Raw genomic sequence first — 21,314 nt, 5'->3', positions numbered from 1 at the left:
AACGGTCACTGTTCGTAGATAAACGCTTCTCTCCGAACCTAGTAGAAACGCTCCTAAAGAGTAGGAAACAAATAACTACGAAAATGTACTCTAGGACTTGGAGAAAGTTATTGACCGGTTCAAAGTTTAATATCCAAGAAGGGGTGCCGATACAACAAATCTTAGCGTTTTTACAGAAGGGGTTTGAGTTAAATCTCTCTACTAGTACCCTCAGAGTACAGGTCTCAGCCTTGGGTGCCCTGTTTTCCTGTAATATAGCTAATAACTATTGGATAGTGAGATTTATGAAGGCAGTCTGTAGAACCAGACCAGTATATAAAGACAGAACGGTTCCGTGGGATCTAAATTTAGTTCTGTCCTCTCTAACAAAACCCCCCTTTGAACCTCTACAAGATGCCTCGATCAAAATGTTGACACTTAAGACAGCCTTCTTGATTGCCATAACCTCAGCTCGCAGGATAGAGGATATCCAGGCACTTTCCAGACTTCCCCCATATACAGAATTTCTGTCTGACAGGGTAGTCCTTAGGCCAGACCCAGCATATCTGCCAAAGGTAGCGACACGTTTTCATAGGTCGCAGGAGATAGTTTTACCATCTTTTATTCCTAATCCCTCTAATCCTAAAGAGCAGGAGCTTCATACGTTAGATGTTAGGAGATCTCTTATACAGTATATTTCAGTCAGCGATAATTGGAAGAAAGATGAGGCACTGCTTCTTTCCTTCCAAGGTCCAAAGAAAGGATGTAGAGTATCAAAATATTTACTGGCTAAATGGATTAGGGAAACTATCTCTCTAGCTTATACAGCGCGTGGGGGGCCAGCTCTGCAGAATCTAAAGGCACATTCCACCAGGGCCATGGCGTCATCCTGGGCAGAAAGATCTGGAGTATCGGTTGAACAAATATGTAAGGCGGCCACTTGGTCATCCCCTTCCACGTTCTTTAAGCACTATTGGTTGGATTTGGGGTCCTCCTCTGATCTCACCTTCGGGTTAAGGGTGCTGCAGACTATGGTCCCTCCCTAAGGTAGCTTACATCTCTGTAAATCTCTCGTAGTGCTGTCATGGGAGTCCGAATAAAGCATTAAGCTACTTACGGGTAGCGGCATTTTTCGGAGGCCCATGACAGCACCCTTAGTTCCCTCCCTATTCACGTGGGGGTTGCACTTCCTAATATGTATATAGTGTGATATGTAGATCTCACGTATGGTGTCTAGTTATAATTTAATAGAATATTTTCGTTTTCAAAATGTATATAATGTATATTTGTATGCCACTAACCGCGGTAGTCCTCTCAAGGCTCTGAAATACAACTGATGCATGGGAGAGGTACCGCCCTTTTGTATCTGTAGGTTTCCTGTTCCTTAAGGGCAGATCCCCTCTCTCGTAGTTTTGTCATGGGCCTCCGAAAAATGCCGCTACCCGTAAGTAGCTTAATGCTTTTTCCATATTTCAGCCCACAGAATAATGTGATGGCTTGTTTTTTGCAAGTCATGTTGACGTTTTTGTTGGTACCACTTGCGGACACATTACATTTTTTATCACTTTCTATTCCGATTTTTGGAAGACAGGATGAACAAAAACCAGCAATTCATGATTTTTTTTTATTTTTAATGCCGTTCTGCATGTGGCAAAATTGATGTCAGATTTATTCTTTGGGTCAGTACGATTACAGCTATACCCCAGTTATATCTTTTTTTTTTCATGTTTTGGCACTTTTACACAAACTATTTAACCCCTTTCCGACATGCGCTGTACTAGTATTGCTCTGCAGGAACTGCATTCCCACAAACAGCAGTACTAGAACAGCGCACCGATTGCAAAGCCTCACGCTGAGCGCTGCAGCGATTGGGTGTGGGTGTCAACTGTATGTCACAGCTGACACCCCACGATTGCGGGCATATAACCCCTCTGATGCCACTGTCAGTAGTGACAGCGACAGAGGGGTATCGCGCAGGGAGGGGGCTCCCTGCACCCGTTTATCAGGACAACGCGATGCCATCGCAATGTTATGATGGTCTCCATGGAGACCACCGGCTGCAAAATGACCACGGGGACCTTCAGGGAAGGTGGCGTGCAAGTGTCTGCTCAGAGTAGGACCTGGGACACCTTCTCCCTGCCTGTCAGATCCTGGTCTGATGCCCTGCAGTGCAGATGCATCGCAGAACATCGGATCAGCAATCTTATGTTATACAGTAATTTCCCAAACTGGGACAAAAAAAGTAAAAGAAAAAAAATTATTAAAAAGTGTAAAAATATGTTTTTTAAAATCCAAGAAAAAAAGAAAATATTTTTCCAATAAATACATGTAAATAAAAAAACAAAACAATAAAAGTACACATATTTGGTATCGCCATGTCCGTAATGACCCGACCTATAAAACTGTTCCACTAGTAAACCCCTTCGGTGAAAACCGTAAAAAAAAATAAAAAAGGAGGCAAAAAATAATGCTTTATCATCATACCGCTGAAGAAAAAGTTCAATAAAACGCAATCAAAAAGACGAATGAAACTAAAACCAGTACATATGAAAACATCATCTTGTCCCGCAAAAAAACAAGCCGCCATACAGCCCCATCAACAGAAATTAAAAAAGTTATAGCTCTAGGAATAAAGCGATGCAAAAATTATTATTTTTTCTATAAAATAGTTTTTATTGTGTCAGAGCGCCAAAACAAAGAAAAAAATGAGCTGATGTAAAGTTGACATGTGGGAAATGTTATTTATTAACTATTTTGTGTGACAACACTCTCTGATTTAAGAGCATAAAAATTAAAAGTTTGAAAATTGCGAAATTTTTAACATTTTTGCCATATAACTTTATTTCCACTGATGGAGCTGTATGGCGGCTTGTTTTTTTTGTGGGATGAGACCTTTTCAGTGATAACATTTTTATTTACATTCATCTTTAATTCTTTTTTTTTTTTTTTTAATTTGGCTTCAATTTTTTACTTTGTCCCACTATTGGACTATCACCTTTTTGCAGTCTGATCTCTTGTAAAGCATAGCAGAGCAGGAGCTTTGCTATGCTTTACAAACTGTCAGCTCTGAACTGACAAACTTGCTACACCACGCTGTGAGCAGGATCTAACAAGTTTACAAGCTCTGATGACCAGGATGTCGTCATGACGACATCAGGTCACCATGGTAAAGATAGGTCCCTTGCGAATACATCACCGGGCTTCAAGCGGAGTGCAGAGGGGGCTCCCTCCCTCTGCTTGCCTGCTAAATACTGAGAGTATTTAGGGGGTTAAAATGCCAGGAGTGGTGTGGGCACAGCTCCTGCACAAAGTGCCGGGTGTCAGTTGTCAGAATCAGCTTACACCTGGCGCAGATTGCTCATGCTCAGATTCTGAGCGCACAAAATCGTCATAACATATCCATAAGTCATAGGTCGGTAAGTACCAGCCGACCATGACGTAAGGATAAGTCCAATGTCGGGAAGAGGTTAAGCCAAAAGAAGAGTAAATGGTGTTAAGAAAACAATGTATCAGGCATTTTAATCATTTTTTAAAAGTGTGTAGAAAAACAGGCACAAAATGTAACAATTCATAATGTTTAAAATATTGGTGTAAATGTAAGCAGTCCATGAGGTGGCATGAAAAAAAAAAGTGTCTAATAGCTAGCTGGATTGAGCCAAGCCCTTTAGTGTTGGTTGGGTGAATTGGGGTGTCTGTTGTTGTGGGGTGCACTCATATAGTGCTGGACAGCCTGCTGGTAGGTGTATGAGTAGTTGTTTCACCAGTAGTTTGCACCTGTGCTGCCCCCCCACCTTTATCATGGGGGTCTCCTGCATCCTGCTAGTGCATTGGTAATCCGACCTGGTGTTGGTAGGGCTGTAGCTTTTTCTGGAATAGCATGTTGGACTAAATCTATCACGTCTCATACACCATTCTAATAATTTTGTTGCAAAACAAGCAAATTTCACCTTCCCATAAATTGATTCATCCTCCTACACAAATGAGGAGTCTCCAACACTATTTGCTTTGGAACCTGCAAACATAATTACTCATATCCCCAACATATTAAATATATGCAACAAAAGGTAAATAACCAACGCCTATGATACACCCATGGGCATCTGCATGAAAAACAAATGCAGACAGAAGGTGTTGGTGGTGCTCGTTTTTGGTGTTTACCACTGGATCAGTTTGAATACGAAGAAGTGATCTGATTTCTCCATAGACTTAGTAGAAGAAATGTGTTTCTCTGCACCAGACTCATGTGACTGACTGTTGTGAAGGTTGGCTCCTTCAGTTGCCAGTCTGTGCCACCACACAAACGCTATCATTAGGGAGTCTGAAATAGAGCAGTTCGGCCCAATTTCCTGTAGGGCGAGTATGGAAAAAAGAAAATCTATGCTAGAAAGTGTTGTGAAAAGTTACATGAAATAATAGAGATTAAATAGAACTTTAAATGAAGAGAATCAAAAACAGGATAAACGGGATTTACAACAAAGTGGTGCCACGGGCAAAATAACAGTAATAAAACAAAACTAAAAATATAAGAAAAAAAACAAAAACTACAAACATGTGTAGAAAAGAACAGAAAAAGCAGAAATCCTTTGCTCACATTGACAGATTCTTCCACATCCTTTTTATTGAGTAGTGCGTGGTTAATTCGGAGAACTATCCAGTCAAACAGTGCACTGTACAGAGACTTCGCCATCGAGTCACGAGCAGTTACAGCCTGCAAAAGAGTGACAAGATCAAAATACCAAAAAAACCTTCCTAAATAGAAACTTTGCTTAATAGAACAATAGATGATTTGTTATTTTAAATATCAAAATAGGAATTTAAAGCAGCTTAGTTATATATTTTCATCCATAGAATACCAGATCCCAGTCACTGCTGCAGTCCCCAGGTACATGCAGCATGTAACAACCCAGGGTCAGCTCACTGCTTTTGGGACTTTTTATATATTTGGAGTCAAAGTCCATATGCTTTTACCTTGTTCCACACATCACTCAGTAAGAACGCTTTCCATACTTTGCTTCAATTTCAGGAAGAATTAGCCCAATGTTCTCACTCACATCAATTTGCATAATTATCATATTTCCCAGAGGAGCATTGCGGCTTTAAGTCTCCTCATCTCGGCATGCTTAGCATGTCAATCTCCGCAAGGAGAAACGATACTTCTTGGATAACGGTCAGACGCCTTTCACACAGCCAAACCAGATCTTCACTTTGCACCGACGAGGGGCAATACCCCGAAACACAATGTCTGCAAATTGAGATTCTGGTTTGGCTTTTATCCCAAGTCATGTGACAAGGCTTGTTCAAGGGTCAACATTGACTTGCAGAAATGCGACCTTCCAATAGGTGGCACTAGAGTTCTAGCTCTCTTCCTCTCTGAAGAGACAATTTGCATAACTCACCTCATTGATGCTATATGGCAATATCAGCTTCTCATTTACAGTAACAGTCTTTCTCTTAGTTAGTGCTTCCACCAGCATTTCCCTCTTAACCTGAGAGGGGCAAAGAGGTCAGAAAGAATTAGTAAAAAAAATGCAGCATTTATTTCAGGCCAGCAACAAGTATACAATGTAAAGAATCAAATCACAAACCAGAAAACAAGGTCTAAGACGACAAATAAAAGGAAGTCTGTTTTCTATCAAGTAAAGGAAACAAATATAATTTATTTAGAAGTAAAATACCGGAAAATCTGGTCCCATGAATGAGAAATTCTGCCCATTTTTAACAGCGAACACAGGAAATGTTGCTTCAGATTAGTGTGCAGTGTATTCTGTACCTGAAGCAGCCGTGATAAGGTGTCCAGCACCTGGGGGGGCCCCACTTCAAGGCCTTCATCCCTTCCAGATGCCTTTTTCTTGTAGGTAACATTGCCCAAATAGAGAATAGCTGATAAAACCGAAAATATCCTGGAAGAGGAGGAATATATAAGAAGGTTACAGTCACGTGGCAGTTTATTCCACAGGAAAAGTGGAAATCATTTCTAGTGAAAATCTCTAGGATTTGAAGAAGTTTGAACAGTGTGGGTCAGTGCATGGGGTTAAACAGCATGTGGCAACCTATCGCAGATGCTATGTGAAATGCACATGTAAGTCTCCTCCTTAAAATACATGTCACTTATTGAAGTGGTGCTCCAATGTGAGGCTCAAAAATCAGCAAAATAACAGATTTCTCACTGAAAGTAAAGGAAGGCAGCTTGAAAACAATTTTCATGAGGATTTCAACATGGGATAGGCAACATACCCTAAATACAAAGTAGAAGGAGCGTCGGACACGCCATATATTAATCAAGCCTGATATGCTTACTGTTTCTTTGTAGCGGGGAGGAATCCAACCATTTCCATGGCTTGCTTCAACCTTTCAAAATCATGCCGGAAATCTTCTCCCTCCTCGATCTTGAAGTTATTCTGTAAAAGCAAGGAATACAAAATAGTGATGGCAAAACTATGGCCTGTATCCACAGATTTCAGAATTCATATCTCCAGCGCAACCACTCAGAATGAATGGAGGAGATGTGTCCATGCTCAGGATTAGTGAGGAGCCAAGTGGTCAGACCCCCAGGAAATTCAAGGAACAACAGAAGTTTTCATCGCTCAGTTCAAACCATAAAATGGCAGAATTAAGAGAGGCGAGAGAAAAATGGTACAGAATAAGGTGTGATAAAAGCTAGGGAGCAGAAGACAACAATTTATCAAAGGGCGTGGTCGGCCTACAAAAACCATTTCAAGTTCCCTTATAGGAAATTCTTCATTAATAGAGGGCAGTCACATGACCCGGACCCTCATCTCTCAATCTGGACGATCTCGCTAGATCACACTTCAGTACACAAATTAATGATTTTCATTAGTGTTTTGGATCAGATTTTCATTACTGTCAGTTTGTACCATCAGAGTTTCACAAGTTTTTCTAGTGTGCAAAAATGCAAACAAAAAGAAAACAAAACACCACAATGGTGTTTTTTTTTTTTTAACACTTTATCAAACAGTCTGTGAAAAACAGACAGCACGTCGATGACACACAGCTTCCAAGTGTTGCCTGATTTTTTTTTTCACAGCCCCATAGACTTACATTGGAGAATTGATCCATGACTGATCTAAATGGGACAGGTCTCCATGTTTTGGTGTCAACATATGAACAGCCCCCCTGTAGTCTATAAGAGGTAGCAGTGCTATTTGTGAAAAACATGGATAGCTCTTCTAGGAGAAAAAAAAAAAACTGACCCCTGAATGAGCCCCAAGTTTAAAGGGGGGATCCAGAACTTTACACACCAAAAAAAATAGTACCCAAGCACTAACAGGCAGGTAACTGCAACTTGCCCGCCTGTTGTGCACGTCGCCATTCTTCCCCAGCACAGCGCGGTCATAGACGCTCCTGCCAGGTTTTCCACTGCCTCTGCTGATGAAAAAGGACAGGATTTCTGAGGCTGCCCCAGTTAGGCAGTGGGGATCCAGCTGTCAATCAGAATGACCTCGGAGGTATCGTCCGGTCGACTGAGCGGACCGGAAAAGAAGCCTCCGCTCTGTAGACGTGACGTCAGCAGAGGCTTCTGAATCCCGGCAAGAGAGGCTGTGACCGCTCTGTGCTGGGGGAGAACGGCGCCGTACACAACAGGCCGGTAAGCTGCAATCACCTGCCTGTTCGTGCTTTGATATATTTTTTTGTTATTTGTAAAGTTCCAGATACCCACTTTAATGAGAGCTGTGTAGTGCTGCATTTGTTAAGTGGAGGCAATATAGGTGAATGAAATGCTTGTTGCACCGTTTCCCAAAATTTACAGCAGATTAACAGCAATACTCTGTTATAAGCTTGTCAGATAAACAGCTAGGGAACAAAAAAGAGCATCCTAATCCAGCCATGCTAATTATCTATATCTCAAAAGGAAACAGAGAAAATGCCAGCTAGGCTAAATAGAACTAAAGAAATAAAAATTGGTTTATTCACTGGAAAATTGATGAACAACAAACAAAAAAAAGACAGGTTGACATATTAAACTATATTGGTCACATATGCATGCTACGAGGCTAACCAGACCACTAGAGGGCCAGATAAGCTTGCACTATACCTAGCTTGCAAACTTGTATTTCTCTAACCGCAGAAGGCACTTTGCAAATAATTTATAATCAAAAGGTCAAAGGCAAAAACACGACCTAGACTCCCTCATGATGCAATGAATCGGATGTGTGTCCACATCTGAACTCATACCAATGGTGGCAGGATAACTATAATTGCCATCAAAACCCGGTGGGTCCTAATTGGCTTGGGGTCTGGTCTGGTAGACTTTGAATAACTTGTGTTAAGCCATCTGAAAGAGAACCTGTCACTTTCTCAACAAAAGTGAAGTTAAAATATCTTGTGAAAATCCACAAGCTAACCCGATTCTGCCACTCTTCTATTTTGTGCTGCATTACTCCATTGCAGATTTTCACATTTGTTTCTTCTGAAGCGCAACATTTGAAATTTCTGCTTTGCAATCCCAACTGGGTGTTTCTTCAGTCTTCTCTGGGGTGTGGGCTTTCACCCCTCCCTCCAATCACAGCTCAGCAGCCTTCCCATATCATAGAAGGCTATATCAGCTGCTGAGCGGTGATTGGCAGAGTCTGGGAGGTGTGACAATGCACGCCCCCCACAAAAAACGCCATGTTGTACTACAAATCAGAGTTCTCTCCTATTGCTCTCCAGAAGAAACAAATGTGAATATCTCTGCAATTCAGTGATGCAATGCAAAATGGAAGTTCCTACATGTAATGTGGATTTTTTTATTATTAGGAGATAAATGTTCTCATGACTTAGTGTCAAACATCAGGGCTCATAAAATATTGATTTTACCTGATTAAGGTAAAAATAGTCTTCAGGTTGCTTGAGCTGGAAAGCTTTTCTCTCCTCCTCAGAAGCCCCAAGCAGCAAGTAATAGAAAACATGGTAATTCCTGTCAAAACAGAATGTAGATGGAAATGAGGTGACAGAAGATGCCCAGGTTTTATGGACACAAGTCACAACACTAGGTCCTCTGACAATGTCGGTGACGTTTTACCATAGCATCATCAGCTAAAGGTCTTACCTTTCATTCTTTTCCTGAGAAACAAGACGAGATTTTTCAAGGAGGTATTTTTCCACCACAGCCCTAAAAAAAAAATTACTGATTTATTATTGATAAAAGATTAAATGAAGTATCGCTATAGACAAAATCTTATAATACATGTGAGTATCTTGCAGTGAAAAATCTGCCTCAGATCAACAAAACTGCTTTGACATTTGTCCTACAGTATTAACATTAGGGCTTGTTCACACACTGCGTTTAAGGATAAAAAAACCCACTGCAGTTTACACTACCAGCAAAATTAATGAGATTTTTGAAATTACGTGTGTATTTTTTCTTGCAGATTTTAACGATCAATGTGTTGTTTTAAGTCTGCAGCATGTCAATTCTTTCAGCGTTGTTGCAGATTTTTCCACCCATGTTTAGTGAAAGAAAAAGAAAACCCAAGCAGAAATGCAACAAAAACGCATAAAAACGATGTGCATTGTACTCACCGGGTTTCCGGCCAATAGTAATTTTTTGGTGTAGAAAAATGTGCTGTAAATACTCAACGTGTGCACACTCTTACTTACTATCTACCCATTAATAGAGTAGCTTATGATTATTTTCAGTAAACCCCCTAAGGGCATGTGCACATCGTTGCAGATTCGTGTGTGGATTTTTACATGCAGATTCTGAAAAATCCTGCGGATTTACCGTGGTTTTTGTGCGGATTTCACCTGCGTTTTCACACCTGCGGATTCCAATTATGGAACAGGTGTAAAACGCTGCGGAATCTGCACAAAGAATTTACATGATGTGGAAAATAAACCACAGCGTTTCCGCGTGGTATTTTCTGAAGCATGTGCACTTCGGATTTGGTTTTCCATAGGTTTACATGGTACTGTACAACGCATGGAAAACTGCTGCAGATCCGCAGCATCAAATCCGCTGAGGATCGACAGCAAAATCCGCAACGTGTGCACATACCTTAAGTAATCCGTGCCCTATGGGGCGATCCAACTTTGGCATCACGAACAGGATCTACTTAAGCATGAAAAGTCGGGTCATGTGCGCCTAAGAAATGTGCCAGAATTGTGCTTAAACTGTGCCATTTCCTACCATAATCCGCCATTGCCGCGCAGCGTGGAGCGCGAGGGGGAGGAGACGTACCTTCGTGGGCGGGGCTAGCCAAAAGAGCGCGAAGCAGGAAGAACGGGTGCCGCGCAGCTACCTGGAGTGCCGGAAGTGAAGTCGTAGTACTGCGGAGCCACAAAGGGAGACGCGGGCTTCTATCAGGTAAGCGAGGGGGAAGAACAATGTCTAACCCGGGAGGGGAGTTGGCGGCGGTCGCAGCCGCAGACCTAATGGCACCCCCAGGGCTCGCCGCTGACGTGCCCGCAGACCCGCGATAGATGCAGCCGCAGGCCTTATACTGCCACCAGGTCCCGCAGAGCCCGCTGCTCCCATCAGCCAGCCAGACACCGCCCCAGCTACAGCGGCCATCATGCCCTTCTCCATGCCGTACATACCTGGAGCAGCCTGGCTCCCGCAATATTTTGGAGAATCACATACATTAGATAACTTTAAAGAAAGACTCTGCAGCCTGTTTGAAGTTTATCCCCTGACAGAGCATCAGAAAGTTCATATTATAACGGGCCAACTGCTTGGAGCGGCCCTGAGGGAGGTGAAATCCTGGCCAGCTGCGGATAAAAGGACTGTGCAGCAGATCTTTGCTAAGCTTAAAACCACCTTTGACACCCGCACCGCTACAGAAATCAAATTGAAGTTTTATGGGTGCAAGCAGAGGCCGCAGGATAGCCTACGGGACTATGCCCTTAATCTCCAGGAAGCTCTGCGGGCAATCAGGCAGGTTGACCCTAACAGTGTGCCAGATGAGGACAAACTCTTAAAGGAGCGGTTCATTGAGGGACTCCTGTGCAATAACCAAAGAGCCCAACTGCACCTCCTGGCCATGCAGAATCCTGACCTGGCCTTTGCGCAGTTCAAAGACAAGGCCATCCAGGTGCTACAGGAATGTCAGCTCAGCCGTGCAGCTCCCCCTAGGCGTCCAGCCCTCACGTACCACCAGGAGGTGGCACCCTATCCTCAAGTCTCTGCTGAGGCAGATTCCCAGATCCTTGAAGAGGATTCTCACACCGGACTACGCCTCCAGCTACAGGAGCTGACCAAGAACATTGCTGCATTAGCCCGGACCGTGCAGTCCCTAAAGGAGGCCCCCAAGGAGAAGATCAAGCTGGCTTCCAGACCGGAGGATGTTCCCTGGCGACGACAGAAGAGGATCCCGCCGACCAGAGGCAGAGACGACGATCGCTATCATCAGGACGGATGACCCATCTGCCGCCGCTGCAACCATGCAGGCCACATTGCAAGGTACTGTCATTTAAACGAGCAACCCCTGGGGCAGAGGGCCAACCCCCAGGAGTAGGACGACCAGGCCCGCAAAACTGGAGAGCCAAGTACGTTGGAGGACGACCTGTTCTCCCCATTGTGATCGGCGGTATCCCCATGAACGTTCTATTGGACACCGGTTCTCAGGTGACAACTATGCGTTACGTCCTTTATAAACGTTATTTGGAAGACACCGACATTACTCGTGGCCCTGACGACGATTTCACCATAGTCGCCAGTAACGGTCAGCCATTACCACAAGTGGGATAAAGAGAGGTCACCATTAAAGTGGGGAGGGTAGAGTTAAAATCCCAAGGGATCGTGATTGTTGCCGTGACCCTATGATGACCACTTGTACTAATGTCATAGAAAATTGTCTTGCAGAGGTTATTGTCTTGTTACAGCAGGTGGCAGAAATAGCTGGTTCCAGTGAGCAACGTGTCCTGCAGAAAAATCAGAGCTCTGGTGCAGAGACAGCAGGTAGAACTATCTGGTGGAGAAATTGGCCATGCCACAGTGAGTGATTCAACCCCCATTGCAATACCCCCCAGGAGTGAAATGTTAATATGGTGTCGAGCAGCAATAGGCCTCAAAGGTAAAGACTACCAGGCCCTGGTAGAACCTGTGTATTCAGACAGTAGGCCCACAATCCTGACAGCCAGAGGGGTGGTTGAAGTCTGCAAGGGGAGGGTACCAGTGCGTGTCCTTAACTGTGGAGAGGAAGAAGTCCACCTAACCAAATATGCCACGCTTGCCAAACTGTTTACTGTTGATAATAATGTGATACAGGCAACAGAACCCTTGGTCCCGTCCAACCAGGCGGAGAACAATGTCTCTGCAGGACAAATGGAAGATTGGTGTCAGAAATTACACGTTGGCACTGACTCTACCCCATCACACCAAAAACAAGGGGCGTACAGGGTGGTTCATGCGTATGAGTGGGTATTCAGCAAGCACCCCCTAGATTTTGGGCAGGTAAAAGGGATTCAACATCATATCCCACGGGAGATCATCCGCCCATTAAAGAGAGATACCGTCCTGTACCTCCAGCTCATTATCAGTGTGCCAAAGACATGTTATGAGAGATGAAGGAGGCTGGGGTAGTTAGAGACAGTTGTAGCCCCTGGGCAGCTCCATTGGTCCTCGTCAGGAAGAAGGATGGCACGATGAGGATGTGTGTTGATTATAGGCAGATAAACCGCATTACACACAAGGATGCATACCCTTTGCCTGGAATAGAAGAATCATTAGCTGCTTTAAAATCTGCTAACTACTTCTCTACCTTGGATCTCACCAGTGGGTACTGGCAGGTTCCCGTACCAGAGGCGGACAAAGAAAAGACAGCCTTCACCACACCGATGGGTCTCTGTGAATTCAACTACATGCCATTCAGACTGTGCAACGCCCCAGGAACGTTTCAGAGGATGATGGAATGCTGTCTTGGACACAAGAACTTTGAAACCGTCTTGCTGTATCTGGACAATGTTATTGTCTTCTCCAAGACTTATGAGGACCATCTGGGGCACCTGGCAGAGGTGTTCGAAGCGCTGTCCAACTTTGGCCTAAAGGTAAAACCATCCAAATGCCATCTGTTAAAGCCCAAAGTGCAGTACCTGGGCCATGTAGTGAGTGCCGAAGGAGTGGCCCCAGACCCTGACAAGGTCACTGATCAGACACTGGCCGAAGCCCAGCAACCTCAAAGAAGTCTGGCAGTTCCTCGGGTTGGTAGGCTATTACAGAAGATTTATCAAAGACTTCACCAAGAAAGCCGCACCACTACAAGACCTGTTAGTAGGCCAATCCAAGAAAACCAAGGGTAAGAATACCCCATTTGACTGGAATGAAGGACTGGAGAGATCCTTTACTTGTTTGAAGTTGGCTCTGATGGGAGAAGAGGTACTGGCTTACCCTGACTATAACCAACCGTTTGTGCTGTATACGGATGCCAGCAACATGGGACTGGGAGCCGTGTTGTCCCAGTTACAGAAAGGCAAAGAAAGGGTAATCGCTTACGCCAGCAGGAAACTTCGTCCCACTGAAAGGAACCCTGAAAACTACACTTCCTTTAAGCTGGAGTTCCTCGCCATCGTCTGGGCAGTGACAGAGAGATTCAAGCACTACCTAGCCTCGGCAAAGTTCACAGTCTTCACAATCCACTGACACACTTGGACACAGCAAAACTTGGTGCCTTAGAGCAGCGGTGGATGGCCCGGTTGTCCAATTATGATTTCACTATAAAGTACCGGGCAGAGCACAAGAATGCGAATGCCGATGCATTGTCCAGAATGCCCAACTTGCCAGAAACGGGAGAAGACTCAGAAACACTCAAAGAAATAGAGTTGCCAGCTTTCCATCGCCCCAAGGCCACTCAGTATTCCCATCATGTGAGGAACAGGCGCAAGAACAAGCAGGACACCACGCTGAACCCCCTGCCCCACCATGGATGGGCAGAGACCCAGGACAGTGACCCCGCGGTCCGTCGGGCGAAAGAACTCCTGACGCAGGCAGATTCACACCCTGGCCCAGATGATCCACAAGAGACACAACAACTGTGGAAGGAGAAAGGCAAACTATTTATCTACGATGGTAAGCGGTGCCGAAGAAGCATCGACCCACGCACTCATGAGTTGGTGTGGCAGATAGTAGCCCCAAGACAAGATGCGCCAATGGTTCTGGAATCATACCACGACGGAACAGGACACTTCGGATGGAAGAAGTTAGATATACTACTTCGTGGAAGGTTCTACTGGATTGATATGAGAAAAACCATCAAAAAGTGATGCCGAGAGTGTGGCCCATGTAGCTTACGCAGAAAGGACAGCCAGAGGGCTCCCCTACAGCCCATAGTCACCAAACAACCACTTGAATTGGTTGCGCTAGATCATGTGAAGCTAACACCAAGCCGATCCGGCCATGTCTACGCTCTGTCCATTGTAGACCACTACTCCAGATTCCTGGTAGTTGTACCTGTCAAGGATTTGACGGCAAGAGCGGCAGCCAAGGCCTTTCAATGGTACATTTGCAGACCACACGGATACCCAGAGAAGGTCCTTACTGATCAAGGTCCAGCCTTTGAAGCAGAGGTATTTCAAGAGTTCTGCAACTTATACGGATGCAAAAAGATCAGAACAACACCGTACCACCCACAAACCAACGGAATGTGTGAGAAGATGAACCAAGTAGTGATTGACCTACTGAAAACCTTACCTATACAAGAAAGGAACTTATGGCCAGAAAAGTTGCCAGACTAGGTAGATTTGTAAAACCACATTCCAAGGAATTCCACCAACTGTACTCAGCGTACCTGATAAGAGGAAGATCCGGCAAACTACCTGTTGAGCTAGACATGGGAGTCCTAACCCCAGAAAATCCATCATCTGATGCAGATTGGGATACAGAAAGACAGCAAAAGTACCGCCAAGTACAAGAGTGTGTTGAAAGAAGTCTATCTCAAGTCAGACAAAAGCAAGAGAGAGACTACACCCAACGTGCTCCTGCAATTCCCTTGTCACCAGGTGAACAAGTGTTAAAGCGTAAAAGAAGAATGAACAAACTTGATGATCAGTGGGAAGCAGAAGCATATACCATCTTAAGGTACCTTCACACTAAACGATATCGCTAGCGATCCGTGACGTTGCAGCGTCCTGGCTAGCGATATCGTTTAGTTTGACACGCAGCAGCGATCAGGATCCTGCTGTGATATCGCTGGTCGTTGAACAAAGTTCAGAACTTTATTTGGTCGTCAGACCGGCGTGTATCGTCGTGTTTGACACCAAAAGCAACGATACCAGCGATGTTTTACACTGGTAACCAGGGTAAACATCGGGTTACTAAGCGCAGGGCCGCGCTTAGTAACCCGATGTTTACCCTGGTTACCAGCATAAAATGTAAAAAAAACAAACAGTACATACTCACCTTCGCGTCCCCCGGCGTCCGCTTCCCACACTGACTGAGCACCGTAAAGTGAAAGTGAAAGCACAGCGGTGACGTCACCGCTCTGCTGTTAGGCCCGGCGCTCAGTCAGTGCAGGAAGCGGACGCCGGGGGACGCGAATGTAAGTATGTAGTGTTTGTTTTTTTTACATTTTACGCTGGTAACCAGGGTAAACATCGGGTTACTAAGCGTGGTCCTGCACTTAGCAACCCGATGTTTACCCTGGTTACCCAGGGACCTCGGCATCGTTGGTCGCTGGAGAGCGGTCTGTGTGACAGCTCTCCAGCGATCAAACAGCGATGCTGCAGCGATCGGCATCGTTGTCGCTATCGCTGCAGCGTCGCTTAATGTGAAGGTACCTTTACTGTCCAACTTTGACAATACTGAAGTCTGTCTTATCAGCAAAGATGGAGGAGAAACTTCGACGGCAGTATCCAGAGACCATCTCAAGAAATGCCCTGATAAATTGAGGAACAGAGAAACTGATCCAGCAACATCCCCGCCTATGGAAGAGAAGATGATACACACTGTTCTTGGAGATTTTCTCCAGTCCTGGACTCAAGTAAATCAGGCCATCGTGATACCTGTCTTAACGTTTCCTCAGCTGAAAATACCAGAACAAAATGCGACTCAGAACCATCCAGAACCTGAAGAGGTCCCCCACCAACAGGTTCAAGCAGCAATTGTCACCTCAACAGTGACTCAGCAACACCAGATTCCGACAGAAAACGTCATGCCAGCAGTCGAATCGGCAAGTCCACCCTCTGCTATCGGCGAATCTGCCATGCCTACAGAAAATAGAAGTAGTCCCAAAAGGTCCAGTATTCCCCTGCTACGTAGACTCACCAGAAGGGTAGCCAAGAGACAGTGCACTACACCAGTGGTAGCAGAAAAAAGTGAATCCTGTCAGGTCACCAACAACCCCTGTACTTCGTAGGTCTACACGTAGCACCAAGAATCAAACCCCAACTCTTTACAAGATCTGGAAATATTAATAATTGTTGTTATACGTTTGAATTGCTTATCTTGGTTACAGGTTTAAAAATGGACATTGCGGTAATGGACAATGCTTACCCAAAAACTTTCTTTGTAAATAGTTTGGCACCTCCAAGGTGCATCCTGGTTCTGCCCACTTTGCTGATGTGGGTAGAGCCTTTCTTTGCTTCATCTGACCAAAGACAATAACAGATATACTTCTATAAACTGTTTTTTGCAACGTTCAAGAGTCCTCACCTCCCATAAAGGGAAGCATCAGTTAAGTTAACTTGTTTTATAGCATTTCAAAATTTGTATGTCTTTTTGCTAATGTATTGTTGTTTTCTTTTTCCAGTCCAGGAGTACTGGATTTAACGGGGATGGGGGAGGGGGATGGGGGGAGTGCGGCGCCCCAGGGTCCTGGCCGTTGCAGTTATATCATTCTCCTCTAGGGGGGGAGTGATGTTAGGTTTGAAGGCAATAAAGGAGATCTCTTCACCAGGTAAACACAATGCATGCAACATGTTCACACTCCAGACCAGAAGGGGGAGCTCTAAGGCCAGTCTCACACGTCCAGATAATTTCGGTACCGGAAAAATCGGTACCGGAGTTATCCGTGTCCGTGTGCTCACGTGGCACATCAGTGTGGCACACGAGCGGCAGCCGTGTGCCGACTGGGTACCACATGGACCGTGCAGGAGACAGCGCTACAGTAAGCGCTGTCCCCTGCTTTGGGTGCTGAAGCCGCCATTCATTTCTTCTCTCCAGCAGCATTCGCTGGAGAGAAGGAATGAAAAATCATTGTTTTTTTATCTTTTTTGCAGTTGAAATAAAGTTCCCGGTACCCAACCCCCTCCCACCCCGTGCACCCGCCCATGGGAAATAAAATACTCACCCAGCTCCCTCGATGCTTCCTCTCAGTGCCGCAGCTTGTCCTGTATGAGCGGTCACGTGGTGCCGCTCATTACAGTGATGAATATGCGACTCCACCTCCCATAGGTTCCCATACCGGGAACTTTATTTCAACCACAAAAAAAATAAAAAATCAATTATTTTTCGTCTTTCTCTCCAGCGAACGCTGCTGGAGAGAAGAAATGAATGGCGGCTTCAGCACAAGCTGGGGGGACAGCGCTTACTGTAGCGCTGTCTCCTGCACGGCACACGGACTGCACACGGACAGCATCCGTGTGCGGTATGTGTTTTACACGGACCCATTGACTTTAATGGGTCCGTGTGACCTGTGCGCTCCCACGAACACTGACATGTCTCCGTGTTTTTCAAACAGACACACGGTCCGTGAAAACACGCTGACATGTGCAGAGACACATTGATTTTAATGTGTCTACGTGAGTCAGTGTCTCCGGTACGTGAGAAAAAACTGTCACCACACGTACCGGAGCCACTGACGTGTGAAACAGGCCTAAGCCGTAAGGTGAACTCCCCAATAAAACATCCTGATCTGGAGGGAAAGGAGGTTCAGAGATCAGTTTCTGTCAGGAAAACAGAGGGAAAGGAGGCACAGGAGCCCTGCAGCCTGAAGTGCTGCAGCTCCTGGAAGAAGACACTAAAGCGAACATATTGCAGAGAGTGTGCAGGAAAGCAGAACACAGGAGAGGAATATCAGAGGGAAATCAGCCAGGAGCAGGCTGCCTCCTTCTGAGGTGCAGAAATCCGGTAGCCAGAATACTGAGGGAGTAAGGATCTCTACGGTTTACTTCAGAGGCTGACAGGACAGCTAATTGCAAGTTACCTGTCCGCACCTACACCCAGGAGGCACGGTGGCACCTCTCAGAGGCCGGGGCGTGCTAGAGTCCCTACAAACAGCCTCAAGCCACCAGTCATACGGGTTTTGTCCTATACATCCGGGGGACAGAGAGAGACACAACATCTAGAACATCTACCACAGTTGTGAGGACCTTAAGAGAAGCTCAGCAGTAAGGTACTACAACACCCGGGAGCTAGAGGAAGGCTACTGATTTCCACCTGGATAAGGGGACTCTGGATTTGCCTCCAAACTGGCCGGACTCTCCCTACCCTGTGGTCTGTACCCTGGACTGTGGATGCTGAAGCCTTCAGTAAAAAGGTAAAGAGACTGCAACCTTGTGTCCTCGTTCTTCACTGCGCCTCTCTCCATCCACCATCTACATACTGGGAAGCCCTGGGGATACACTTGATCTGTGGGAAGGTATACCATCTAGCTGCCATAACATCACCCCAGCGGACCCCTTAAAGCAGCGTCGGTCACCCTGACCGAATACCACAGGTGGCGTCACGAACATTATCCCTTTAAAGACCTTTCCCCCTTTTACACGGAAGTCCCTAGGGCCACGGACAGGGTCAGCCACCGTGACATCCCCCTTGAGAACCGAAGGTACCCCACTGCCCTATGGGGGCGATCCACGTGTGTGTGTGTGGGCGGAGAATATCTGCGTGTGGGCGGAGAATATGTGCGTGTGTTTGTATGTGGGCAGAGAATATGTGCGTGTGTTTGTGTGTGTGGGCGGAAAATATGTGCGGGTGTCTGTGTGTGGGCGGAAAATATGTGTGTGTGTCTGGGCAGAGAATTTGTGCGTGTGTCTGTGTGGGCGGAGAATATGTGCGTGTGTGTGTGTGTGTGGACGGAGAATATATGTGCGTGTGTCTGTGTGTGTGGGCGGAAAACATGTGCGTGTGTCTGTGTGTGGGCAGAGAATATGTACGTGTGTCTGTTTGTGTATGTGTCTGTGTGTACCCAGGCATCATCTGATGAGACTACTTCCATCCGGCTGCGTCTTTTGTCACATATGACAGAGACTGCATGAGCCGATGATGGGAGAATAGTCCCATCATCTAGCGCCTGTGTTCAATTGGGAAAAAAAAATAAAAATCAAAACATTTACATAATTACATACATATTCACATACACAATATATACTCACTGAACACCTAATCCCCGATGCCCGTGTCTCCTGCAAACAATCAAAAATAAACCAGCATATACTCACCTTTAATCCATTTAATACCGAGTGTCCCACGTCGATCTCACCCGACCGCCGGTAATACACTAACAGGAGGTAATCGCTCCTGCAGTCTATCACTGAGCCGCCGTGAGAGTTCACCAGAGTTTATCATCTGATCAGCTCCGGTGCCCTCACTTACGTAACAGCTGCATGGAAAAGTTCTCATACAGCGGTAGTGCTGTGAGAGCACTGAAGCTGATCAGCTGATGAACTCCGGTGAACTCTCACGGCAGCTCAGTGATACACTGACAGGAGGTAATCGCTTACGCAGTGTATCGCTGGCAGCTGGGTAGAGCAGTTATATCTCGCCGTGGGACACTCGGCATTAAGTGGACTACGTCGGACAGGATAGTATTATATGTTGGTTTATTATTTTTTTATTGTTTGCAGGAGATGAGGGCGTCGGGGATTAGGTGTTCAGTAAGTATAGTAAATTTAGATTCAATAAAGGAGTCTGTGTGATTATTTCAAATAAAGGACTTTATTCTTGGTGTCTGTGTTTTTATACAATATAACTATGGGGATATTAATGGATAGGTGTCTTATCTACGCCTCTCCATTACTAACCTGTGGGCTTGATGCCAACCACAAAGGTGACATCAACCCCACAAATATGTTCCCAACTTGCCACTGATACAGGTCAAGTTGGAAGAGAAAGGCCAGAATTGGCACATCTAAAAGATGCATCATTTCTGTGGCGGCTGAGAGCTGATATTTTTAGCCTGGGGGGTGGCAATATCCATGGCCCGTTCCCATGCTATTAATATCATCCCGCTGGTGTCTGCCTAGCCTTTGCTGGTTCGAATTTATAGGGGGCCCCATGTCAATTTTTTTCTGGGGTTCCCCTGTAAACTAGCCAGTAAAGGCTAAGCAAACAGCTGTGAACTGATATTAATAGCCTGGGAACCTTTGGCTATTAGCTCCTTCCAAGAATCTTAACACCCGCCCTCGGCATTCCCTCTGCTGGCTAAGAAAATTATGCGGAAGCCCACACAATTTTTTTTTTTTTGTTGAAAAATAAACATATTGCATTTCACGCAGATTTCTCACAGTTGCTGTTTTGTTACAGCATATGTAGGTTAATTATGTTAAATCTCCTACATATTGTGTGTGTGTGTGTGTGTGTGTCTATATTTAATAATAATGAGGGTATCTGGCTGAAGAGGTTGAAAATCACAATTTTTTTAAAAAAATAATATAGCGTTATTTAGCTTTATGGATTGACAAAAACACATGCAAAAAAGTGCGCATTTTCAGTTGTGTTTTTCTGCCAACAGATGCAGAAACCTTGCAGCAATTTCTGCAAGCACATATGCAACGTGCGCACATAGCCTAAGAGTCCAGTTGAGCCGATACCTTGTGTATGAGGCAGTCTGATTATATAGCGGTCTGCCAGGTAGATGTTTGGCTAAAAGCTCGCATGTGTATGGCGAGATTAAAATATCTATAATTGGAGTTTTACTTTAAAGCATATAGCAAACCTGCTTATTTCAGTGTAATATTGGCTCACAGTGTTGTTGTAAAATGCATTTACAGCCAGGAAATCTGGTATACAAGAGATAAAAACCCTCATCTATGGGATCGGCTCACCACAAAAATAAAAATTTCCTGCTGTAGGTACAATAGAAACACCACATTTATATAAGAATAGATGACATGTTGATCTGATGCTACAGAAAGGTTTTAGTATGGGTGACAACATCTGAAAGTACACAAGCATCATTCACACGAAGCATCAGGCTTATTTAGGATGATGGTGGTAGGCAGAAACAGAACGTTCATACAAACTATGCGCATCTACAACAGACATTAACTGGAATAAAATATACTCTCATTGAGATTTGTTTGAGAATGCCAAGTAGTACGATCCTCACCCTCGCACAATTCCACTCTCCAAATAATTGACCTGTATGAATTTCCCAAAGCGGCTGGAATTGTTATTGTGGGCCGTTTTCGCATTTCCAAAGGCCTAAAAAGACAGAAATGAAGATGGCATAAATATAAAATTG

The 21,314-nt window shown here is 45.0% G+C and overlaps 1 protein-coding gene across 7 annotated transcripts in view; it reads right to left on the bottom strand.

The window, feature by feature from the left end:
• Window positions 1-21,314, bottom strand: part of MYO9B (myosin IXB) — a 343,844-nt gene that overhangs the window by 200,492 nt on the left and 122,038 nt on the right. For all 7 annotated transcript variants that reach the window (XM_077253219.1, XM_077253192.1, XM_077253210.1 and 4 more), the window contains exons 3-9: window positions 21,180-21,274; window positions 9,029-9,091; window positions 8,797-8,896; window positions 6,277-6,377; window positions 5,750-5,879; window positions 5,376-5,465; window positions 4,571-4,687 (exon numbers count right to left, since the gene is read on the bottom strand). In XM_077253219.1, the coding sequence (XP_077109334.1) occupies window positions 4,571-4,687; window positions 5,376-5,465; window positions 5,750-5,879; window positions 6,277-6,377; window positions 8,797-8,896; window positions 9,029-9,091; window positions 21,180-21,274 (696 nt within the window). The remainder of the gene's footprint in view (window positions 1-4,570; window positions 4,688-5,375; window positions 5,466-5,749; window positions 5,880-6,276; window positions 6,378-8,796; window positions 8,897-9,028; window positions 9,092-21,179; window positions 21,275-21,314) is intronic.

This window comes from Ranitomeya variabilis, chromosome 1 (genome assembly GCF_051348905.1).
Source record: "Ranitomeya variabilis isolate aRanVar5 chromosome 1, aRanVar5.hap1, whole genome shotgun sequence".
NCBI classification, from domain to species: Eukaryota; Metazoa; Chordata; class Amphibia; order Anura; family Dendrobatidae; genus Ranitomeya; species Ranitomeya variabilis.
Note: the sequence above shows the minus strand (reverse complement) of the source record. Positions and strands in the feature narration are given on the sequence as shown.